This window comes from Argopecten irradians, chromosome 5 (assembly GCF_041381155.1).
Source record: "Argopecten irradians isolate NY chromosome 5, Ai_NY, whole genome shotgun sequence".
Lineage (NCBI taxonomy): Eukaryota > Metazoa > Mollusca > Bivalvia > Pectinida > Pectinidae > Argopecten > Argopecten irradians.
The window spans coordinates 47,344,604-47,371,743 of NC_091138.1; the positions used below are offsets into that span (position 1 = coordinate 47,344,604).

At 34.7% G+C, this 27,140-nt stretch overlaps 1 protein-coding gene across 5 annotated transcripts in view; it reads left to right on the forward strand.

Moving 5' to 3' along the window:
* The window catches only part of LOC138324073 (filamin-A-like), a 48,585-nt gene extending 21,936 nt beyond the window's left edge, over positions 1-26,649 (forward strand). For 2 of the 5 annotated variants that reach the window (XM_069269086.1, XM_069269091.1), the window contains exons 2-18: positions 2,224-2,362; positions 8,315-8,443; positions 9,931-10,101; positions 11,000-11,026; positions 14,908-15,066; positions 15,623-15,826; positions 16,068-16,220; positions 16,769-16,897; positions 17,238-17,402; positions 18,395-18,496; positions 18,989-19,126; positions 19,275-19,405; positions 19,809-20,097; positions 20,532-20,747; positions 21,176-21,190; positions 25,401-25,592; positions 25,946-26,649. In XM_069269086.1, the coding sequence (XP_069125187.1) occupies positions 2,224-2,362; positions 8,315-8,443; positions 9,931-10,101; positions 11,000-11,026; positions 14,908-15,066; positions 15,623-15,826; positions 16,068-16,220; positions 16,769-16,897; positions 17,238-17,402; positions 18,395-18,496; positions 18,989-19,126; positions 19,275-19,405; positions 19,809-20,097; positions 20,532-20,747; positions 21,176-21,190; positions 25,401-25,592; positions 25,946-26,133 (2,547 nt within the window). In that variant the 3' untranslated portion in view covers positions 26,134-26,649. The remainder of the gene's footprint in view (positions 1-2,223; positions 2,363-8,314; positions 8,444-9,930; positions 10,102-10,999; positions 11,027-14,907; positions 15,067-15,622; positions 15,827-16,067; positions 16,221-16,768; positions 16,898-17,237; positions 17,403-18,394; positions 18,497-18,988; positions 19,127-19,274; positions 19,406-19,808; positions 20,098-20,531; positions 20,748-21,175; positions 21,191-25,400; positions 25,593-25,945) is intronic. The other 3 variants (XM_069269087.1, XM_069269088.1, XM_069269090.1) reach the window with 3 other exon arrangements.
* Positions 26,650-27,140: the final 491 nt, after the last annotated feature.

Here is a 27,140-nt window from a genome sequence, read left to right on the forward strand (position 1 = left end):
GGTCGATAACTTGACAGCTCCGGTTCCGGTACCGTGCTTAGTTATTCTTCACTTCCGCCTTGTTTTATTCAGGAAACGTGTTAGTCTTGGGGCGTTTTAATGATAATGATAAGCTTTAAGGATTTATGTATATTTGTTTTTTGAATTATCGACATTTTTATGCTAACTTAGCGTTCATATTTACTACGGTAGTTTATTGAGAGTGACATGGTAAGAGGCTGTAGCTAAGATGGTTTATGGGGAATCTTTTTATCGGCAGAGTTGCATAAACAGATAATGATCATATTTATTACTATAAAAGTGTCCATGTCTTCTTGCTAGGTATTTTAAAGCTACAACTCCTGTGTCGTATAATTCTTCGGCTAGATAAAAAGCCAAACAAGAAACAACAAGTATTTCGTCCATTCCACACATATTTGTGTATATAAAAGATATTAAACTCTCAGCCTGATTAACCTTTCTTTGCTTACTTTGCCGAGAAAACATTCAGAACTGTTTGCCGTTATTGTGGAGAGGTTTTTCTACCCAGGTGTTAGAGAGAGCTAGGCAGGGGTTCTGCTAGATTACCCTTATATCAATCCGCCGCAATACGTCAAACTTATCCCGTTTTACCAACATAGGTGCTTCCATAGTAACCCTCGCATGCTGATGCCTAAACCGAAATAGAATGGAGAATTTTGCCAGTGTCGACTCGGTAACGTGAGCGCAACTTTGCTAATGCTGTGCGATTTGCCTGATGGACATAGTTTAAAGACGTTTGTGGTGTAAACACTGCCCTATTATCACTCTCCAGTCCTCGCCAGAACTCAGCAGATTCATTCGAGCCGTTTTGCTAAGTAGCATATACTTTTAACTTGCGTATAACGTTCGGCGGATTCGTGTATATTGTCATTTTTATATATGAACAGATATTGGTTCAAAGCTGAAATATAATGACCTTGTGACCGTTTTAGAGTATCAAATATGAAGAAGGGTTATCAAGTTTAGATATCTACCTCATCCAAAGTTAATACTAGAAACACACATTAGTAGGTGAATACCTCAACACTAGATGTTAGGTAAAAGTGAAGTAGGTTTTGAATTTTTAGTCCATTATTACTCAAATATAACCCCTATGTAAAATACCACCTGTTTATAAGAATCACTTACTTTGCATCTCAAATGGTCAGTTTTGACATAATTTTACCTGTGTATGAACAATTTGGCCATAGCTACCATTTGTTGGTTTTCCCCTTAAAGTGAGGCAGATCCAACTTTGATTTATTTTTTCTACAGTAATAGACGGAGTTATGTAGGCGATTAAACTTGAAACTAACTTTTCCGAAGTTCCCACTTGACTATTTGGACTTTCTTGGCGTACTAAACAAACTCACATTAGGTAGTTATTGTCTGATAGACCTGATTGACATATTTTGAAAGCGTCATCTTTGATTTTGTCGTTTTACTAGCGCGTACCTGTATCCATTTTTCTTTATACTTTATTATGCTAATAAAAACTGTTACAGAAATTACAGTTAGTTTGGTTATACCAAAGATTACAATTGGCATTTGAGATTCCTTCTGAGTAGCATAATTCTGACTTTTATAACCACGAGTATTCAAGATCGTTCCACTTACTTCAATTTGTATTTGTAACAAAGTTCACTCCAATAATGACATTGCTTTGTTTCTAGCAAAAATGTATTCACGTAATTGAATTATGTAACTTACAAAGAATAAATTTGCAGTCGAGCTACCGTAACTAATTGTTAAGTATGCATGAAAGAGTAATTTGAGCATCATGGCATACTGTAAATGACAAAACCCTCAGGCATTTACTTTACTTAAGTTACTTCATTTGTAGAAACGCCATTCATCTTAATATGTACAAGGCTTAAAATCCAACAAAAAATCCACATCATAATTATTAGACGTCGTACTTTGGCTTAATTGAAAGCATATTTTCTTAGCAATTTTATTTCATGATGAAGCGCTAATTGTTTAGGTTCTTATCCGTACAGTGTTCATGTGAAACGTCTTTGTACTTCAGTTCTTGTTGTTTGTTGATGAAATGCGAGAAAATGAATCGGACTTGAAAAATAAATGATTTTTTTTTCAGATTGACTATGCTTTCATATGAGACAGATAATCAGAATAAATCAGATGAATAAATCTGAGCCATCTTTTATTATAATTCACACAATGGTGTAGTAGTTCTATAATCATCATTGTTTGATATTACAGCACACAATGGCGGCAGTTCCTGAAGGTCTCAGGCCTGAGATTAAAGACAACGCTGATGGTTCCATCCGGGTGGAGTACAACCCCGTGGCCGGGGGACGCCACGAGGTGCAGATGTGCTACGAAGGAAATGCCGTAGAGGGTGAGTGATTAACAATAAAAAAAATACATAAAAAAATGGAAACTAACTTTATCTACATAAAAAAATGGAAACTAACTTTATCTTTAACTGTGTAATAAACAAAATGTTATTAGGATTCTACCTTGAATCATTATATAATAAGTACCTTTTTGAACATTTTCAATAAATGAAATAAGATATGTTTCTGCACTTAGAAAGAATCAAAATGCGTATTTTATGAACCGTGTAACCTTTCAAACAGGGATGTACAATGTTTATATTTTAAACCATTGAGCAACATCACAGTTGGAATAAAAGCAAATATCAAGTCCACCAACGAAGCTTTTAAAACAATGTGTCAAAAAGGCGTAAAAGTTGCTTCGTTCTAGAACTTACAACTACAAATGCTTTGCATGGTTTTCCCCATTATAACAATGCTTTAGCCATACCTACAGTGTAAAAATAGTAATGCACTTCCGTTATTACGCAGAAATATGCAAAACTCTAATATTCACGTAAACATTTTATACAGACAATAACCAAAACAATGTTCCGCGATGCTTTTCTCTCCAAAGTTCCTATCGCGAAAGAATGTTTACGTATAGTAAATAAATTGCGGCCATATTTCCACGTATTGGCCATAACGGCGCTGAGAAATGTGCTTCCGTAACGGTACTGATTAGATACAGATGTGAAGATGAGTTTGTTTAGACCAACATGCCCTACATACACAACGTAATAATTCCGGGCATTTGATAGACCATTCTCCAAGAAACACTTAAACGGTAGTCCGTTGCTCTTAGAGACAGCGATTCCTTCTTGACCATGCTCTAATAGTTATAGCAAAAGTTCATTAGATGTGCCAGGTCAAAGCGAAATTCCTTGTCTGTTCTCTTGGAACTTTTAAAGTTAGCTTTGGTTATTGACTTGCACTGTAGATTATCCGAGTCCCCAACTCCCTCAGGGCATTAGAGGTTATCTTGTCTTAGACCTAACAGAATCACAATACTTACTAGTCATGTCCGGTCTTTAGTCTAAGAGGAAATGCAGTGGTCACTACTAGCAGAAAATAACATCTCCGATCTGTTGTCTCAGAACCAATGTCAATTGACAGTCGTCACTAGTCCTGGAAATATCAACCGATCTGGTGTAATGTTTTAGAACCAAAACTGTTGTCAGTTGTCATAGTCTTGGCAAAGTCTCAGAGCCATATTACAGCTGTTGCTTGACCTCGACGGGACCTTTCATTATTTATTAATTGTCTCGGTACTGCATAGTTATTATTTTTCCTAACAAAATCAAAATTAATTTCAAAAGAAATATGACAGTCGTTTGCTGTAACGTACTATACATATATCAGTAGGCATTACAAGAATTTTATCATGATAGGAAGTTCTTTTGTAATTTCTTTCTATCGGAACTATTACTGCAGTCTTTGGTGAAGGTATTACTCCATTCATTATTCCCTCTTTCAGAATTGCTGCAGCAGTGTGTTGTTTCCAAACGTAGCAACATACTTTTTTTTTTTCGATTTGGTAAACATAAAAGTTTATATCACAGTGAAATTTGTTTCTTTTATTTATTTTTTGTTATTCTTGGAACAACCTGTTGTAAAGTTTCCGTTTTCTGATTTTGCAGGATGTATTTATGAACAAATTGTGAATGTATTGGAACGTCAGTTTAATTTGATGGGCAAACGTCTAACTATTTATTTTTACTCAAGTTAGGGCGTTTTGTTTAACATGGTACAGGCTTTGGTTTGCGATCACTGTGCCAGGAAATGAGGTAATAATTCAAAGTCTCTTGAATTTATGCTTCCTTTCTAATCAGACATAGCTTTCCTGCTGTCGGGTGCCATTAATCAAACACATTATATATATATGCTCTTTAACAAATGCTAAGCTGATGATTTCTTCAGCAAAAACAAAACATGCATTAGGAAACAGAAGGGTAGTACGTCTATAAATTTAATATATATTTTCAAAGAGACGTGCGTTACTAGGCACAGCTCCACCTTACAAAGTCTCGCCTCTAACGCTACATCTGCACGCTTCTAAATATACAGCTGCGCTACAAACTCTACAGCTGCGCGCTTCTAACTCCACCATGTTGATACGCACAGCTGTGATAGCACCTCACTAATAAGACAAATTAAAAAGAAACCATATCATATATATTGACTTTATCAGACATTTATAGAAGTTACGATTAATCAGAAAATGTAATCGTATTTTAAAAAACAATGGAAAGCTAATTCCGTATTAAATATGATGCTATTTAACAATTTTTAAATCACACGGTTCGGAATTTAGCGTAAACTACGTAAATTTAGAGCTGACAGCTTTGGCAGAGAGAGGATAATCATCTCCTTGTTGGGTACGCCTCCGCGATTAGCGTGTGTTATCTCATCGCCAAAAACCTATAACGCACAACGGAGTGTGTTATGAATTATCGGCTGCGAATTAAAAGTTGTTTATATCAAAAGGATTACATAGACTAATGCAACCATAAAATTTGGATAATTATTTTCACCCAGTTCCTTGATATTCTTTAAACAAATCATATGTTATCACATAAATTCATTCGGTCGTTATAACTTGAAGATACTATGGAAGGCTTCTTTCAGCATTGCTTTATATGCATAAATACATTATATACCTTTGTTCTCTGTTTTAATGAGATATATAAATACTTACCACTGGTATACTACTGAATATATATCTTGTCAGATTTTGACCTCATCTACCAGTTGGCCTTTCCCGTGAAAAGTAGGAATACATTGCCATAGCAGTCAATACATCAATTGTAATAGGAATTCATTATAAAGTTTATTTCATTCCATACTGATTCCGAATTTGCATTAGTCACGCATTCCCCAGACTCGGACCGCCCTGAACGAGTGACTCTCGTTCGGGCAGCGAGAGTCGGGGAATGCGAGACTAAATTTGCTTATTACAGATTTATCTGCACTTGCGGGTAGGTATTGATTGTGATATAATGTGTTTAAGAGCGTAATGTCGTACGTTTTGGAAAAAACGGCGTGAATTGCGCTCAAAGAATAATGAAGAAACAATGGATATCTACCCACAAGGTAGCTAAATCTGTAATATGCAAAGACGGAATACGCCAATATGAAGCAGACACCAGCGAAAAATCCAGAAGAAATATGATGTCGTTTTGTTACCAATCTTCGATTATTTACTAGAATTTTATAAAACGTTATTTCACTGTTACTATCGTCCGTGATTCTTACTTTGCTTTGAATTGCGTACATTTAAAAATAAGATGAATTGGGTTCCATTTGTTAATTCATTATTGAGTTAAGGATATTATTTTTATATAAGCTATTTATGCTAGTCATTTCATATAATAAATGTATCAATATATTATAAAAATGTAGTAGTGATTATTCCTAAATATTTATAGCAATTGTATTTGTTTCAAATATAAACTTACGTTTTTAACAGCCTATTATGTTAATAAATTCGAAATCATTGCGAACAGATTTCTGATTTGATGATACTGTAATTTTTCTCTCTATATTTCCTTCCGTTGTTCCCCTTGCGTTTATTGCTTTTAAGAATATAATACTGTAGCATTTCCAAAATTATCACAACTTCATCTATCATTGAGAATAATAGAAACAATTGAAGAATATTAGTCTGTGTTGCTGGATTACATACATAAACCTATTTGTATTCTTGACTCAACCTAGACATTAAACTATGGCACTGTACGTTGTCAGACAACCTGTAGCAAAAACATGATCTACATTGCACCAAACAGCGTCGGTGTACTAACTTATAACGCCAATACACAATTAGTTTTCCGGGCGAGCGAAGTAAGAATTTTGAGTTAATTAAGTTGTAACGAATTCCCCATCCCACAACTCTAATAATACACACAACATAGGCAAATGTTGAAGTAACCATTTATAGTATAGCATTATAAACAGTCTGGGCTTGTCTTCATCAACTGCTTTTCGCATCAGCCCAGCCCGGTAAACGTATAGACCACAAACCCGACGAGCATGTAAGAAATACCTCAGACTAGTTCTACATAGGATACGGAAATATTTGTATTGCGGCAAAAACTGTTACACATAATATCACAACGCAGGGTATTTTTCGGCAGGGTCTTAGCACTATCGCAATGCATATTGTCGGCATGATTTACTTGTTTCGTGTAATGCGCGTCGCAGATTTGCTTACATGCAATTGATCTTATCTGTAATTATATGTTGTTGTTGTGTCCTAGGCATTCTGGTGTATATTCAGTTACGATGATGAAGTGAAAGTCTTAGGGGCGGGATACACAGCAAACAATAAATATTCTACAAGCACTAAATAAAACACAAAACCTTGGCTGGAGTCCCGATGGGAAAGAACATTACAATAAAACGCAGAGCGATGCACTTGTCGAATTTGTTGGGGAAAAGTAAAATGGCCATCAGCAAAAAATATACACTTTATGGTCCAAGCTATATACTATAGCGAATTAGGCTGATATTTCAATCTTGTGTACTAACATTTTCCCCCTAATTATTTATGTGGTATTAGAGCCTGTAAGTGGGAGGGCTATATTTTTCTGTGCATCGCCCGTTTTACTCCTTTTTTATCACTCCAAAAACCATAAAGTATGAAAAAAATGCGTTCCGAGTCACGGGATTGCAATTGCCTCTTGAAGGTGTGAAGCAGAAGTGCGAGATATTATGTCGTAAAATATTACATTTTGATGGGTTCAGATTTCCCTGCTTTACGACATTTTATCAGAAAGCAAACATATGGAAAAACGCACATTATTCTTAAAAGAGAAAGCAAAATATAATTAAATATATAAAGACAATTAATGAAATAAGGCTCAAATTGGCTCATCATTATCTTGTACAAATGAACACTACAGAGAGACATCAAGTATGCACACGGTTCTTGACATTTTCAGCTCAAATTGGCTAATAGAGCTACATGTATTGTGTACTAATGAACACTATAGAATGGCATCGGTTATACCCCATCCCCGCGCTTCTAGACATATTGAACATTGATGCAATATACAGATACAAGTTATATGTGTGTCACCGTGTGGTGGACTACGCTGCCACATTGTTAAGGACAACTGCTTTCGACTGAAGTCGAGTTGTCACTTCCTCACTGCCTTCTTTATTACTCTGCTTAAGGAATCGGTATTAATTCATATACTGCTGTGATAAAATGCATTAATTACTTTCAAAGACTCGTTTCATAATAAGCATTCACGAGCATGAAATATGTACATGGGTTACCATGACAACTTGTGGTACATCACTAGAGTTTTGTCACGTAATTAAGTAATTAAGTCATCGTTATGAGAGAGAGCATCACCTCACAGGCGTCGGCAGGCTCATTAATATCTCGTTATAGACGATGTATGAGCGACATTGACAGTGACATCACTCGATACACGTAGTGCACGTGCCGCACGCACCGCGTGCATACATAACCAGCATTCCTATAGTGACAATGTATGTTGCGTGTCAATAACATTTGCTCTGATAGGTAACTTGGTCCCAACTACTTGTATCTTATTTGCTGAATGATGTCAAACATTGTAGCACATGCAAATGATACTTCTGACAAAATGTAACTGATCGGATCAGGAATGACAAAACGACTGAACACGTCCTGTTTTACGACTGTGCTTAGAACACACACACCCGGCAAAAAAGATGAACAAAGAACAGAGGCTTCCTTTTAAATATTAATAATTGACGTGTTCTACAATACTTGTTCCTTGAATAAAAATAATCGACCCACAGCCTTAATCAACCGACTATCTCGATCATAAAATTAAAATTACAGACACGTCATTCACTTGGCCTAATCATCTCTTACCGACAATGAATGAATTGTTCACAACAATATCCATGTTCTGCTAGATATCCGCATTACAAAGTTATATAAAATGTATTGTAAAAGTAACTTCTCTCGTTAACAGGTAGTCCTTTCTCATGCCTTGTGGACAAGGTCGATGGTGGCTATGTCACAGCCTTTGGCGGCGGTTTGATCGGAGGAATGAGTGGACAGATGAACAACTTCACCATCACCGCTAAGGCTGGTACCCTCAGTAAGTAATTAAAGATAATTCTTTTACATAAGATATTGCGAGAGAACATTTAGAGATTTCATCCTTGATATTAATTTATGGAGATAAATATTCACGCATTGCCAATTTCTCACAGTAATGGGTTAAAAGGTCATCTTCTTTGTCACTCATTTCACTTTTAATTAGGAATAAGTTTCCAGAATTAGTTTAAAAATGGATAATTATTTTGATTAATCAACAATTTTAGGTACCAATTTGCATAACCATCAAATCTTACCTTCCTTTATCGATTGTGAATATAACTAAACTGTTTTTAACAGTTGATCTGCTTTTTTTCGAAATAGTCTGATTTCCTTATTTCCCACATAACTATCAAGAGGTTCTGGCTAGGACGCTGCATATACATTACATATTTTTTTTTCTTACGTTGATACACGAGTATATTGGTATGAAGTAGCATATCATCGTAGGTGCTTTAGACAGAGACCTATTACTCTGAATGTATGTTAGCTCTCAGACAAAACAATCCATAGCTACCGCTAACAACATTAACATTAGTATCTAGAGATAACAAACAGAACTCTTCATTGTGAAGGCCTGATTAGTCCCGTAGCCAAACATCGTTAGCAACCGGACATGTAATTAATTCCTCTTTTGTTGAAACAAGGTAGGCCACAAGAGCAATAGTAGAATATGTCTGAGGACAGCGTCCCCAGTCTGACTTTTCCGGGGTCTAAATCCCGAATACACCGCTCTACTCTTACCCTCTGTTGTAAATGCCAAAATGCCAGAAACGTGACGGCCTCTGGTAACAATTAAAAGGCATTACCTAGTAAACGCATCAGGCTTACACCATTAAACATAACGGCTAGCGTCTAATAGATTTGGGTGTGAGATCAACATCATGGCCAACGTACAGACAAAAACAGAGAAACATTTTATATCCTGTACAACCTCAGGCAGATTCTCTTTCATCCGAAGTGAAAGTTTGGCTTCATGTTTTTATCATACTAAACACTCCTTTCTTCAACGTCATAACCTATACAGGAAAACTGGTGTGAAAAGACTATATGCTAATAAGGTAGACTGATTAATTGAAGACTCTTCGTTAAAAAAGTCATAGCTCAAGTTGTTTATGATGTTATTATCTTGTGTATAATTGTTCGTTTATCAATTTTTGTTTTGTTTTGGAATCAAAGAATTTCAGTTCATATCTTTCCGTTTGTGATTCATAAATATAAAGAAATTTTATGTGTTTATGAGAAGATCAATTGGTTAATGATATTAAAATTTTTTTTTTAAATTCTTTTATGCCATAAATTAAAGGAAAAAAGAGAATAATAAACATGCATACCAGTCTCCCTCTTTTTACTTATAAACATTCATTGAATTTGTAGTTACTTTTAAACTATGATGAAAAATTGGGCTATATTTATTAGTACGAGTCAAATCATAGCTTGTTTATCCAATTTCTTGACATAACAATATTAGGAACTTTATTTTTACAGAGGATGTTTCAATAGAAATTGATGGACCAACAAAAACCGACTTTAAGCGGAAGGATAACTCAGACAGGTGTGATGTGTCCTTCATGCCCATGACCCCTGGTTTATACAACATCGTTATCAAATACAAAGGAAAGGAGATTAAGGGATCACCCTTCCAGGCCAAAGTCTCAGGTACACTATTCAGCATCTTTTCTGCACGACTTTGTTCCAGCACTGTGCATTGATTTTTAATGGTACTTCACTTTGTATACTGTTTGTGATTTATATATACACGTACTTTACTGTTCTTTGCGCATGAGCGGAAAGAATGTGATGATGATAATAATAACTCACGGATAAGAATTTTTTGTTTTTGTGTACAGATTCACATTTACGTTGCTCGAATATTGTTTACATTTTTTCCCCATCCGATTTCTCCCGAATTTTCCCGTTTTACCTGCTAGATTATGGTACCGGTGTTTGAAAAAGTACCTTATAACTCCTCATTGTCACCTGATATCTATGCATTTTCAACCGACTGTTGTGGGTTTAGTTTATCAAGTCTCAAGACAATGAATGACGATTTGAATTAGAATTTGTTTGCGTTAATAATGGTCCTTATTTTCCTTTGTAACCTCTCCATTGTCTTAGATTTTGCTGTTTTTGGATTTTCCCATCCGATTTTCTATCGTTGTTATAAGAAATTGGCAACATTTGGCAAAGTGCATGCCGTATTTTTTTGTCTTCACCAAAATTATTGCGTGATAGACTGATTCAAAACTTGGGTTGCACACATGTGAAAACAATAACGAAGTTACCCACAAGACAATTAAGCTGAATTACCTGGTTCCTGCCACGTACACATTCAGGATTGTTTGTAATATTCTCCTTCAAAACGACATTAGAAGTTTCTATTTATCATTACGAAGGCATTTATGTGCAGCAAGTTATCAGTTATCTCTAAATTAACCATTGGCAGTCTAATGAATGAGGCTTATCTTGCACAACGTGTGCACAACCTTTAAGATTTGAATCAGTCTTCCCCCCGTACGTAAGTGTTTACCTATTCCTATTTATTTCCTACAATCAGTACAGGCAGACGGGTTTTTCAAAAAGGGTGAGTGTCTTCTCTCTTGATGTAAAACTACAAATAAACCGACAAAGGGCAGCATTATTCTCTCTCACTCTCTCGGAATTTCATAAGGTGGCCAAGCCCTTAGTTTTTATCTAGTGCATCTGTTGGCATTTATTCAAAGACATTGTTTCAGATATGAAATGGGTTTTGAAAAAAAAACAATACATGGATTATTCGTTACTATGAACCAAAGAATAACACAAAAAAAAACATATTTTTCGTGTGTCGAGCGGTTTATTTTGTCTACTGAGTGACAGAAGCGATTTAATTAGGAACTGAAAATATTAAAAAGTTATTTTTATTCAAAACTGTTAATAAAGAAAACTTATTACTGCCGCTATAATAATAATTAAAAAAACCGCATGTAAACAACTAAAGTCGACGCAAAAAGAGTTTATTTTGCAGAAATCTTTGTGGAACGAGTATGTTCTGCAAAAGTCCATTCCGGTGAAATTGAGCTTAACCGTCTTTGATGGCGCGGTATACAAAAGCTGTGTAGGAGCGGAACGAAATCATGAAATATTTGCTATCCTGCCATCTCGGGTAGGTACTGATTGTAACGCTATGTGTTTGCGAGCAAAACGTCACGCGTTTCCTAGAAAACGACGCGAATTTCGCTCACAAAGTAATCACTTCACTATGAATACCTACCTGGAAGGGAGGTAACTCTATAATATGCAAATGAGGAATACCTCTGAGAAAGCCTTCAGTCGCCCCAAAAATAAACTGGATCACAATAGAGATTGTGTACGTTTACATCGAGTAAGAAAAACGATTGTTTTGGTAAGGGCCTGGTCAGCTTATGAAATTCTATTGTATGGAGCAGACGATAACACATAGTGATATGAATGCCTTATCTTTACCTGTCTTAACGCGTTCGGTATGACGTCATTATGACGTCACTGTCCCGCGAGTTTTTTAGAATATAGATCTCGTTTAAAGGATAATGAGGCTTGTAGTAGACTAACCAACCCTCCTGGGGATATTTATTGTAGATGCTGTGTATTAATGCTCTCGATTCACTACAGATCTGCAGTCTGTTCTGGCAATGATAGACTTTATAATACTCTGTATTACTTGTTTATTGCAAATCCTAGGAAGCAATCTACATGTTCCATTTCGTTTTGTGAAAGCTATGTCGATTATGTTTCATCTTTGAATACATTTATTTCAATTTAATAGTTTGCTGATGGTGTAAATTATTTATGTATGCTGAAGAAGTAGTTAAAGTAAGTGTGAGGGGAGCATTGAGATTAAGGATAGGGAATTCAATTATGTTGATACTAGAAACAACGTTTAACTTGGACTAATGGTAGTATCAATAGTTTGACAGAAAGTGAATAATGATAAAATTAATACATTCTGAAAGCAAATGCAATTATTGGTCACACAGCTTTAAGACAATATACAATATGAGAGGTTCAAGTATAAAGTAAAGAAATTCAGCTCTTTGGTGATAAGCGCTTGAAGTACATAACGCTCTGTGTTTCACCCCCTCTGCTAATTATATTCGTTGTAGACCAGTAGAACTAAGCATTCTACATATTTTCTTTCGTGTTCACGCAGTTAGCGTACACCTGCAGTATTCTGCAAAGGTATGTAGACGATAAAGCCAAGATAGCATTACAGAGTGCTGCAGACCCTCCAGTAGATGGTAGGTGTACGTGTTAGAAGAACAGTATATCTGAAATATAGGATGAAAATGAAAGACTTTAAAGTATTCTTGCATAAAAGCATAATTTTATTAACAAAAACAATTTTCTTTGAGCTCGTAAAACTTCAAGCAAATACAATCGTCTCCAGGTCAAGACATGACGTAAACATGTCGTCAGGAAAATGAAAACAAAAATATCCGACGCCATTTGAGATGCACATGCTAATGTCTGTAAATTTTGTGTTTTAAGGAAGCAGCTGTTGGTGGTACATAATCTGGGAATTATTATGTGATACTGAAACTCGTTAACCGGGATGAACTAGGAAAGTTAAAATATCTACGTCAGGAATAATATTTCATAACACATGTTACTTTTCATAATGAAATCACCCACCCACGCAGAATTTGGATTTTATATCATTCGTTGATTGACGCATATTGTTTAACGACTAAGGTAGATAAATTGTTCTTATAATGAAAACAAAAGAACGTTAGTAGAATTAAAATGCCATGTGGTAACGTGTAGGAGTTGAAAGGCGTGTAGTGAAAAAACATATTTCTAAATAGTGTACAATAAAGCTAACCCTAACCCTAATGGATAATAGCACATTGTTTTCTATAATAAAGTGTGCACTGAACAGCTGTTTCGTTCTTCTGGGCTTCGTCTTTAATATCAGGCACTCAAAGTATTAACGATGGAACGGGAATCAAAGTATGATATGGAGCAGAAAAGTAAAAAGTTGAAGATGTTCCACCGCCTACAGAACATTAACAATACTCACCATTTTAACAATAATTGGTTATTAATCGTGTCTAATATGTCTAATTAACACAAAAAAATCAAATAATTTCTTTTCTTTTGGTGCATGTGCAATCAGCACTTCTTTCGATATAGGCTTAGTCCTAGGGATTTTTTTCGGGGTACAATTAATCATTTTTCATATTTTTAACTTGAAGTAAAATTTGAAGCTCAACCTTTTCAATGGTGGTAATGGTGTAAAGTAATAAACTCTTGTAACTGAAGAAAGAAACTTATTCGTCTGCTCCTTTTTTTATAGAGAAAAAAAATTGTCAGCGATGGAGCAGCTTTAAGAATGATAACGGAATACAAAAGAATTGGGGATAAATTCTAGCTTTATTTTAGCGTTTTTATGTATGAATATTATCATATAAACCATATCATAAAAACCGTATGTTAAAATATATTTCAGTGACATAAGCGTTAGGGCTAAAGAGCTTTCAATCCATTTCACATTGTAGAGAATAATAGATTTGTTCTGCTAATGTAACAAGAGTCAATGCTATTTTCACAATGTTCTTTTGTTTTATGTCGCGAATCAGATAACAACGTGCGACAACATATATTTACATTTATTAGACGTATCAATTAAATATCAACGAAATCATTTGTAAAATGATAAGAACTATATAAATTTGTTTTTAAATAAATGTAATACTAGCAGGATTACATCACCATGTTCATAGAAATATTATATAACTTTTTAAGCAATTTATGTTATTTTATAAAACATTGATATGTACTTATAGACTTTAAAGAGTACCTTGCCATGTGGCTGTTCCATTATGCACCCAGACAAACATAATAGATACATTATGTACATATTTCTTATTTACAGAAGGCCATTCCTTGGCACAAATGTTGTTAGAATATCAAGGTCGCGTGCTACTGTTTGCTGTATGAACCTAACATATTGTTATCTTTGTAGGTCTGTCTAACTCCTCAGCATGAGTTATTTATAGTAACTAGTCGTTACTAACTCCCAAAGTAAAGGTATTTCATACATTTACACAGTCTCAACATACTAATCATATTGCGACAGTGGTATGCTGCATCCATTATAAATCATCGTGATGTGATGTATTTTCAGAGGTAAATCATCCTGACCATATATGATCAATACGGAAAGAAAAATGACAAACTAGCACGATTAAATAGTGATTGATATACATATTATCTATTTTAATTGTACCAAGTGTATTCGGCTATTGATATACATTTTATCTATTATAATTGCATCAATTGTATTATTGTAGCCGAATAGTATTCATATGCAATTTTATTCCAATAAATAACTCTCATAAATACAAATATCTTTATATGTATCTATTTAAAATAAATTTATATTATACACTTATGTATAAACTACTACAGAAGTATAAAAATGACAATATTTTGTGTCTGATTCAGGCGAGGGACGGAAGCGTTCTCAACTCTCCCTGGCTAACAGCAGTGACTACTCCCTTGATGTACTCGAACCAGAGATCGTAGATCTAGCCGGTCATCTCAAGACACCCGGAAACACCACAGAACCATGCATTCTGAAAAAACTGGGAGATGGACATTTGGGCAAGTTATTTTTACATTATCAGGAACATTACACAATGCTGCGATAATATTCGTGAATGGTGTGAGAACATTCGCCACGTGGAAAGTTCCGACTTATATATCCAGACTCTAACATATCATCAATCGTTAATCGTGACAATAGACTATAGATACGCAATGCGAGCATGGTAACAGTCAGCGTGAATTTGGAATTAGCGAAAATATTCACATTTATAGTGATGAAGGCATCAGTAACCGTATTATATTTAAACTCTCCGGACTTGCTGAAGAAATATTATGATGTATCCTGATCCTGATATAATATTTAGCACTTTATTCTGACAATATTGACATTAAAAATTACCTTGGCAAATATTCTGACTATCAACACCATAAAACATGTTCACACTAAATCCTCTTCTCTTTTGGATGTGTTCATTTTTGTTCTGTTTAAAATAATTGTTTGTGGAATATTTGTTCTGTTGGACACAAACAATTTGACATAACCCATACTGATAATACATGACTTTTGGGATCTGACCTAATTTACCATGTGATAATCTGATCTGTTCTTTAGGTCTCGCCTCCTTCACACCCAGACAAAAAGGAGAGTACAAAGTTCAAGTCTTCAGGAACGAGAAACACATCAAAGGAAGTCCATTCTCCATCAATGTCGGTGATTCCGAGATCGCTCACGCGTCAAAGGTCAAGGTCACTGGACCAACAACAGAAGCCCTTGCCAACCAGACCAATATACTTAAAATCGACACTAGCAATGCTGGTAAGTTACCGAACAAAGTATCCATTCTACCATACTTACTGCGTACATTGATGTAGCGTACTCTTGTGAAAATGTCACCTTGTTTTTTTTAAAATCTCTATTGCTGATACCTGATTGACGTTTGATGGTTTAGCTTCAAGCTAGTTTCCAGGTTCGAATTCCGTGAATTTGACGCAACAGCATAAGACTGGTAAGCATTATAATGAGCATGATGGTATATGTTTTACGTTGTTTTTGATAGGTTATGGTGGACTCAGCATGGTAATCGAAGGCCCTCACAGGTCTGAGATTGATTGTACTTCTTCCGACAATCGTCAGTATGATATCCACTACAGTCCTCACGAACCTGGAATCTACATCCTCAACATCCGCTTTGCTGATGAACACGTCACAGGTATAGATTGACGATTCTATGAAATTATATTTTATTATCTGTGTACATCATAGTTTTGTCGGTTATGTTGTACCGTAAGTTCTTGCGTAACGCCAAATAATCTCCAATCTTCATACAACTGATCAACTGTAATATATATAATTTACAGCAAAAGATTATTGACAATTAAAAATATAATAATGCTTAAAAATGAAAAAAAAAATGTTTGCATCCTTGATATTCAAAGTGTTGCTATCACTGTCGTGATATGTATCGTGGATATAATGGCATTGATATTAACCCCTTGAATATTGAGGATGTGAGGTTTGGTACCGCTATGGCTATTGAAATAAATATTTATTCTCCTAGTGTTATTGTGGATTGTTATTATATTTATAAGTTTATTGTTTTTCAAAACCATCCATTTTTTACTTGAAAAAAAACACAGTTTAGCTTTACAAATGATTATTGTACTGCTAATTGTCCGTACCATACCTACCAGCATTCAATATTTAGACGGATACTAAAATCTAAACTATTCAACCATGCGTATCGATATTGTCCTATAGGAAGTCCTTTCCTGCTGAACGTGGTCGGAGATCCTTCCGGACGTGTCCGCGAAACCATCAACAAACAGATGGAACAGGCGGAACCAGTAAAAAAGGGAGATCACTGCGAATTTCTTCTTAAGATCCCAGGTGAATTCAATATTTAAAAAAATACATTTTTGCCTCTCACTTTTCGGAAGTTTATCATTATGGAAAAATGAAAATAGAAATTATACACAGACAAATAGATACTTTGAAAATACACAATTCATTATCAAAAAGTTTCATACTAAGGCAAATGTACAAAATAAACGTTTCACATGTCTAAACAACTTCAACTTAGATGCTTCAAATATCATTTTATTGCCAATAGTTCTAGTTTTCAGAAATTTTTCGTTCAATATTAAAACACTAATTATCACATGGGTCTTGTTCCGGATATCAGAATAGAATGGTTTTGTTATTTAGATATACTACCTATTGTTGCTAGGCACCAATCCCTTCGATATGGAAGCGTCTGTGACTGACGGAGACGGATGTACCGAGCTTTGTGAGATCATGGATGAGGACGATTTTCATTACAGGATGAACTTTACACCTCAGATGAATGGAACTCATATTCTTAGTATCAAACACAAGGGCATGCACATCTCAGGTATGTTAAAGGTTAACATAGGGCAGATTGTATTCATGTTTCGTGTTTTTTTCGTTGAGCTTACATTCAAACACAATGTGTACACTTGCATTTCCCTGGTAGGTAGGGTAATATCAAAGTTAAAATAGGGCAAATTTGATTAATGTTTCGGTTTTTGTTTAATTTACATTCAAACACAATGTGTGCACTTGCATTTCCCTGGTAGGTAGGGTAATATCAAAGTTAAAATAGGGCAAATTTTATTAATGTTTCGGTTTTTGTTTAATTTACATTCAAACACAATGTGTACACTTGTATATCCCTGGTAGGTAGGGTAATATCAAAGTTAAAATAAGGCATTTATTAATGTTTCGGTTTTGTTTAATTTACATTCAAACACAATGTGTACTTGCATATCCTGGTAGGTTAACAATATCAAATTTTCTGTTTTTTTTTTTGTTTTTTGTTTTATTTATATTCAAACACAATGTCGGGGTATCCATATTTTAAAGTAGATTTAGAGTGGGCAATATCAAACGTTAAAATTTGTTAAGTTTTTATTAATGTTTTTTCTTTTTTAATCTATATTCAAACACAATGTCGGAGTATCCATATTTTAAGTAGATCTAGATTGGGCAATACCAAATGTTAAATGAGTATTTTGTATAAAAGTTTCATTTTCTGCATTAAGACACAATGTATATTTTAAATGTTGAAAGTGAGTTCCGTTGAACTATCATTCAAATATCTAAGAATTGTCGTCGATTTTTGTATACTGTAAGCGTACTTATATTAGCACTATCAAATTTGAGCGAAGTGCAAAAAATGTAAATTACAATTGGTATTGTTGACACGGTTAAACGGAATTCGGTGATTCAGTACCATCTTACAAAATTAGTGCAGTAGCTTCAAAGACAGCGCAAAAAAACCGTTAAAATAAAGCTACCGCTAAAATAGGTACGCTTTAAGTATACCTCAACAATTACATGATGTGGTTCGTTTGTGTTATCTAGGAAGTCCTTTCATTTACTCGGTTGGGCAGCTATCGTCAGGTGGCAACCACAAGGTGCAGGTCGGAGGTCCAGGTATCGAGCGCGGAGAGGTCGGCATTAGCAGTAAGTAATGGTCAAGAAGTGTGGAGACCACTTCATCCAATTTAAATTAACTCATTGAACAATGAAAAGGCGCAATGACCCGCTACATAGTGTAATGCCCGCTATCAATTACAGTCATCTTTGTTCAAAGATCGTCCAGATTACAAAGAGATATTGTCTTTACAAACAAATGCTTTTTATACACAAGTCCAACTGTGTAGCATTTAGTCATAAGGGCCATCTTGTTAAAATGATGATATTTAAACAAAAGTGGTCAATATGACAGATTTTACTGTATTGATGTATGATAAGTTTTATCGATAATTTACATTAATTCAATGTCATCACATGTATGCGTGATAGATCTGTAAAATTGTCCTTAAACTGTTTAAAAAACATTGTCAGTTCCTCGATAACCAATGGCAATCGACGTGGTAAGTCCCATTGTGAAAATCAATACAGATGTTCAAGAATAGGTCAAGAAGGAAATTCCATTCATATTGTTTGCTTTAGATGACTTCAACATCTATACTCGTGAGGCCGGAGCCGGTGATCTCTGTGTTGCTGTTGAGGGTCCATCAGATGCCAAAATCAAACTCGAGGAGAGACCCCATGGATTCTTAGGAATCTCCTACTTTGTCAAAAAGCCAGGTACGTCTATCGAAACGACGGCAATCGCGTGACATTTTCTGCTGCAAATTTTTGAAAGTTTTCTGACGTATTTTGTCGCGTTACTGCAGGACTATAGGTCGATGCTGTAAATTGTTTTTAACTGTCGTATTATTTTCCATTTCTGCAGGAATGTACGGCATCCACGTGAAGTTTAATGATGAACATATTCCCAACTCTCCTTTCATGGTCAACATCGCTCCTGATAGTGGCGCCACACGCCAAGTCACAGTGCACGCGCTCAAAGACAGAGGTTTGGCTGTAAGTGGATTTTTGTGAATGATTCGATTGTGATACCGTTCTCTTTTCTCGAAGGTGATCAAAATACTATTATATGCACTTCATAGAACTATCAAACCTGCGGCACACCACATCAATAACGTTTGTCAGTATTACCTAATAAAAAACATTCTTTCATTTTATTCAAATCAAGTGTTTCCTTATGACAAACATTTGAATGTGACATGTTTACAATCTAAATAATTTGGAGAATTTCCTTCACATGGCACAATCGGCAAGCCCACTGTCATGATGATATCGTTCACTATCCAGAAAGAAAAACAAATATGTTGACTAAAACATATCTGATATCTAATTTCATCATAAACGATAATTAAGATTAAATATCATAACATTAGTTGATATTTCTATTATATTTCCACAGGTTGACAAACCATCCACGTTTACTGTGTCCTACAACGGCGCTACTGGAGCGATCCATTCCTGTGTGAGGACGCCCTCGGGAGCTCACGAGGACTGTTTCCTCCAGGAGATGGACACTGGTCTGTACGCGATCAGGTTCATCCCCAAAGAAAACGGTGTACATTACGTGGACGTGAAGCTAAACGACCACCACATCCCCGACAGTCCTTTCGCCCTAATGGTGGGCTCCACAGCGGCCGATCCCGCCATGCTGCACGCTCACGGCGAGGGCTTAGAACACGGCAAATGCGGTAGGTGTAAAATTTTATAACAATATTTTGCCTTTTTGTTTGTAAGTTATTTGTTACAAAAGAAAATATTTTTGATGAAATTAGATGACAGATTTGATGACAGCATAGAAGTGCATATGGGGAAGCAATACATTCAAGACTACTATCATTAAGCAATTGAAACCAATAAACTCCACAAATATTGAATTCTTAATTGTTATTATCGCAAAAAAAATGCATTTTAATAGATCAATTTATTGAAGTATAATAAACAAAAAAACCGTGACTCGAAAAAAGTATTTTTCTGATTTACAGGTTGAATCTTGAGACGCTGAAATAACTGAATCGCGGTTTTTCGAAGATTAATAAAAGAAACAATGTGTTGGATTTGGTTACTGTGTATAATGTTTTTCTTTTAAATTATTTTTAACGCAATTATGTTGTATACTATTTAGGCATGAAGAATAAATTCGTTGTGAGAACGGTAGGATCTGGTTCTGGATTCTTAGCTGTTTTCATCGATGGACCTTCTAAGGCAGCTCTCAGCTGTAAGGAAGTCGACGAAGGTTACGAGTTCAGCTACTCTCCATTCGCGCCAGGAAAATACCTCATCACCATCAAATACAGCAATATCAACATCGCTGGAAGTCCCTACGCCGCCGTCATTACAGGTAAAATGGCTTTATGTGTACAGCCAATTTGTATAAAAATGAACATGAATGTTCAGAAGGGAAAGAACGACGAATTAGTCGTGCCCTAGACAAGATATACAGCTATTACAATGCAGAGGAAAACATGAATAACATATGCTTAATTGATTTATAAAAATAACAGTTCTTTTTTTTTCTATGATCACATGCACGAAAAAATGAGTACCCTTTTAATTCCGAACTACTTTTTCACTCCTGCGTTTCTTGGTGGCTAACCTCAGTATACACGTGTAATAAGAACACTAAAGTGTGCTCCAATCACTAATTCGTGTCTTACTGACAACAAAAATATATATTCCGCATATAATGCATACTTTTCTGTCAAACCTCCAAGTCATTAAGTAGCTTTAGTGTCTACATGTCTATTTGTTTTTTTGTTTCTGACACAGCGTCTGGGGGATCAGGTAGGGTGCTTTCGCCCTTCTCTACCTCCATCGTAGTTCAGTCCTTATATTTATTTAGTTGCTTTCTGCGCTCGCTTAGTTTTTGTTGTATTGAAGCTATGGGGACACATTGCGGCATTAAACTAAATAAGTAAATAAATATATAATTGATAATAATTATTAAAATTACAAAAAAAAAAAAAAAAAAAAAAAAAAAATATAATATATTTTCGTTTCAAATTGTTTTTGCTTGAATATAGAACAAAATCAACTCGTGATGATTTTTTTAGTAACAAATCTTCACTTTTATATTCGAATTACATTGATTAGAAAATATATTTCAACTAGTTTACAACTGATTTGGCTTTAAAAATACCTGTACAAAAATCTTATAACGTTGATAGTCCCCATGGTTTATCAACATTGTTCCCAAGCTATTCCTTTCAAAACAAATGGTGTTTAATTAGTATGATTAGTACAAATAGTTAACTTGATTACATATTTCAATTGTTGAGTCTTGGTTTGACAGTGTGATACATTAAACCCGTTTGACCTCCTGCATGTTTGGATACCTTCTGAATATAAGTATGAAGTTTGGAAGTTGTTTAGCGGTCGATGATTGAATTCTGACCAGAGGTCTATGTTATTCTTTGGTTTCTTTCGGAAATTCAAGAAAGAAAAAATGCAGGGAAGTGTGTGTTCTTGTGATTACAAAGCGGCGTCAATCGCAGCCGTTAGGCATCGACAAAGAATAAAAATTGAACTTGTTGCATTATGTTCAATTATGAACTGTTAACAAACTTTTTTCACTTGCGATTAGGTTTCGCGTATTCCGCGCGCTGTACAAAATTGCGAAAATAAACCATCGCGAAACGCAAAAAACCAGAAAAGTCAAAATCGCGGCATTAAGTCATCGTAAAATGTACTTAGTTATGACAACGCGACATTAAGTTGTCACGATATTACGCAAAATATTACAAAAGTTACAGTTAGTGATACAGAATAATACCGCTGTCTTTATCGTAAATAAATCGTGATAGACAAGAAGCAATTGTTACACTGCCATGTAGATTATAATCTTAAATTATCACTGGAACTTCCCTTAAGGTAAAACTCACTATCTCCTATAAATGTTCCATCATCGTTAAAATAATGTTTTAAATATTTTTTTAATAAAATCAATGGCTGAAAACTTCAGTAAATTGCCCACACGCTGGTTTAGAAAGAATGCAATATTCTTGCTTAAAATTCTTTTATTTCTATTTTCAAAAGCTCTATTAAAATTATGACCTGAGGATCCCCAATACCTTTTTACTATTATTATTATTATTATTTTGAAAGAACAAAATAAGCTAAATGTTTGGAGAACCTACGAAATATACCAATAAGATAAAAGCGATGTTTTTAGGTTGTTTAATTTCTACCTAAAAATGTTATATTGCTTTATAATATTCAAGGGTTTGTTGGTGCGTATCTACAAAACGTTCAGTTCACACTTAAATGAATAACAATATAAACGATTTGTATTCATTTGAGATACACACGGGATGATTAAGTTTAATTTTGTTAACTTGGTTTGTTTTCTTTGGTTTAACGTTCTTCTGACAGCTAGCGTCATTTAAACGAGTGCGAGATTAAGGAGATTGAGGAAGCCACCCACTTGGGATTCAAGTACGCAAACCAGAGGTGGAGGGAATGACTCTGCTATCACGATCGCTACATATTTTCTTAAACAGATGATTAGTTGTATGTCATTAAAAAGTGTATGTTTAAAGGAATTGTATGAATATTTCTGAGAAATGACCATATGGTTTTTTTTCATAGTTTAGAAGAACCCCGTTTATATATCCGAGATAATTTGTCAAAATGCATGAAAATTATTTGAAAATATTTTTCTACCATTTTTATGTATATAAAGAAAAAGACATGTTTGAGTTGGTGGACTGATTATTTTTGTGTTTGTAAAATATGACATTCATTTGTTACATTGAGTTGTATCCCCTTTCCCTTCTTTTAAAAGGCTGTTGTGCTGCCTTTTTAATTACCCTATTCACCGTTTTTCATAACCAAGATGTGATTTTCATTAGTTTTTTATAACCAAGATGTGATTTTCGTTAACTGAAATTACTAACTTAGAAACATCTTGATGATTTCATTTCGTGATCCATATCACTGTTGTTGGTTGATTAATTGTAAGCCTTCAAATGATATATTGAAAGTTTAGTAGTGTTATCCTTTTCTGTCCTTTTTGATAAAATTTAAGAAAGGTCTTCTTTTTTCAATTATATATTTTCTTAACCAATCAAAACCCTGTGTACCCGAAATGTGGTACCATTAGGCCACTTTAGGTATAAAAGTGTTCCTATTAGAGGCCCACTACCTTTCCGTAAGATACACTGCGTAATATATGTTACATATTTACAATGTAGATGATGCATTTATCTGTCTTGTGCAGTGATACTTTACAACCGCGCGGTAATCGGGACGATGGCGGGAAACATAGTACGACCCGCTTCATGAAAACTGACTTTTATGTCTGTACAAAATTATCAATCTCGTTTTATATTCCCCTATTTTAATTAAAAGCCATTACGGAGAGGACGTGGGCCTTGAAAAAAACGTATGATTTTGAAAAAATAACACCCATTAGAACAACCAAATTCCACATAGCTGGTAATTTCTGCGATTTCGATTCATTGTTATGATCGCAAAACTGTAACCTGTAGAAATAAAACGTATACCATATACATATCTGTATCTAGTACGAGTCTGATAGCAAAATTCATATTAGTTGGAATATCCGTTTTTCGTAAAAATAAGTTTTGACCTACAAAGATAACTGACAATTCTTTATATTTGCATAACTGAAGAATTTCAATAGGACGCTCACAACCTACTAATAAATCATCTAATTAATTAATAATAAGACATGTTTGTATTAGGTAACATGATTGATATTCCCTGCCAAATGTGACCACTGAAGACTAAGGAGAAGATTTATTGATTTAGAATGTGTACTTTTTTCTCAATTAAAGATTATGAACTGGTTTGATTACATACATGTAATTACATGGTAAGATGTAATTGAGTATGTTTTCCCTCTAATTACTGACATTTCTCCATGCTGCAGAGCTTCTGCTGTTATTTGTTTTATTTCCCTTATCCCCCTCATTCCTCCTTCATCCCCTCCTTCTTCCTCCACTTCTTCTTCCCCTACCCCTTACAACAAAAGTTCTATATTTCCCTGATTCTAATTGTTTATCAAACCTATCGCCCTGACCTATAGAAATCCGTGCCCCAAACCAAGATTTTCTCCGTGTTTCTCCTCCCTCAACAACACCTCTACCTTTTTGAAGTTGATGAAGTTTCATTTAATGTTTGTCCACAATTCATGTTTAATGTTTTTACTTACAGTCATCAACGTACATGTAGTTTTGGTTAAATAACTCGGATATCTTATGTTTATATCTACTGGAATACATCTAGCATTAGTGATCATTATTTCGCCTTTGTCTGTTACTTCATGATCAACAAATACGTCGTTTTCTCTGAAACACATGACGTTATTTCCAAAAACTATGACGTCACAATCAGCATCCACCCACAAGGGCAGATAACTCTGTAATATGGAATTACATACAATATATATTTTGTTAAGAGAAAAAATCCACCTTGGTCCATATACATGTTTTGGAGGATGATAATTTTGACAATTGACATGAATGCGTGTCAATTAGATGATAATTATGATAATTAGCCTCCTTTAGCTATATATATCTATTTCATTGTTAGCCATCCGAGAATAGTGTTTTTTTAAAATATGACACCATTTCACCCTATCAAAGATACTGAAGTTTTATTATATATATAATAATATAGATATATCTTTTGTGCCATCGTGACGTCAAAATCGCGATATCGATCCGGCTTTTGTAAAAATTAGAAGCATTAGATCACATCTCTATATTCAAGTTAGTCGACGATTGAAATTAAATTGAATACTCTGGTAGTAAAATAATAACAAAATATCAAGTATACAAGGTCTTATCTACTTCATTGGAGAATTTCATAGATATTCTATCGTAAATTCATACTTAAATACCTTGGTATTTACGAGTTTATACATTTTTAGGAATCCAAAAAATGTTCACAACATTGAACCATCTTAAGCTGTTGGAGCTATGTTAGGCAGGAATAACATGTTTTGTATCTTCCTTTCCATGTTTTTAAGGCTCTGGACGCAAACCTCTCCAAGTTAACGAACAGACATCCATGGTGGTGGAAACCATGGAAAAGAAACATGGCGGTAAATCCGTGAAGCGCATGCGTGGGGACGCCAGCAAAGTAGTAGCCAGAGGAGCTGGTTTGAAGAAAATCCGGACAAACACTGTGCAATCTTTCTCCCTCGACACCAAAGAAGCAGGTTTGTTCAATATTAAACACCGGGACACAAATTCAAAGTTTGCATAACGGATGAATATCTCCAATAATTCTTGTCTTTCTTTAGAATATTACACTACCATTGTGACTTTTAAAGTTCGGATGTTTTTTTTACATCAATCGTAAGTTAAATATGTCCGCAGCTTTAAGTACTAATATGGAATTGCATGCGATTTTGTATATTTAAATTTTGAAATCTTATTTTAATATTTTCTTCACATGTATGAAAGAGCGTAGACACGTAAAAAATCTCTACGTACATGTACCCAATTAAAAACATTTTTAATCATACAAAATATGGACAAAGCAGTGATATTTTCCGCTATCTTTTTACAGGAAGCGCCATGTTGTTTGTCGCTATGTGCGATCCTAAAGGTATTCCGGAACCCGAACTCACCGTTAAGAAGAACGGCCCTACACAATTCACGGTCAGCTACAAATGCCACGAGATCGGCGAGCACACGCTCATGGTGAAATGGGGAGATGAAGATATTCCCGGCAGCCCCTTCATCCTATCAACATAGACTCCTATCAGACCCTTAAAACATTATTCCTGTGCATTGTTTGTTCATTCTTTTCCTGCACGACTAGCGGAAATTACACGATTATCTTGGTGTTGTGACATACGCTTACACGTAATGCGTTGGAGTTCGTTGAAGTGTGATAAACCCGACCCGGTCCGTCCTTAAGACGTAGGAAGACGTCTTCCGCAACCAAACCTATAGACTCTTACTTTACTCTGCTCTCAATACGTTCCGTTTTTTCTCTTTATTTTATAATATATATATATCTATTTCATTGTTTGCTAATTTATTATTCGTAACATTATATAACGATGTCGATTTTTAGTTTGTATTGTTATAAGAATTTTTTCTTTAGTTATAGAGGGAACTTCAGATTTATCAAAATGATTCAATATACAAGGTGAATACATGTTTTTTGAATAATATAACTGTCAAAATTATAGTTATAGTCTATATGACTGGGACATTCGACTTCGTATGGACTGTTGAAATAAACAAGATGTTTAGATCATTTCATATGAACGTGTATTTGTTTTTGCTTTGCGGAATACTACAGGTTGCGTCTGGTTTAAAAGTATAGCGTACAACATTTATGAACGACTTCCACTATTGTGAATAATTGCTGATAGACAATTCTAAAATGATGTTGATATAACGTCTGTTTTGATTGGATAATTTTCAATGTCTAATCTCTGTTAGATTCATAGAAATTGATGACGTTGTGGCGACATCTAAACCGGTTAACGATTATAATCACATCTTTTTTTTTATTATATTCGTCTCGTGTTCAAACTAAAATTCATGATCTAATCTCCAGTAATTTAATGAAAAAAATGGCATTAAATCCCTTGATTTAAAAATGAATAATAGCCATGAAATGACAAAACCACACACACACACACACACACACACACACACACATCCAACGTAAAGCAAAGCAAACCTGAAATCCAAACAAACAATAATCAACAACAGACACAAAAATCATAAGAAAAGAATATAATAAA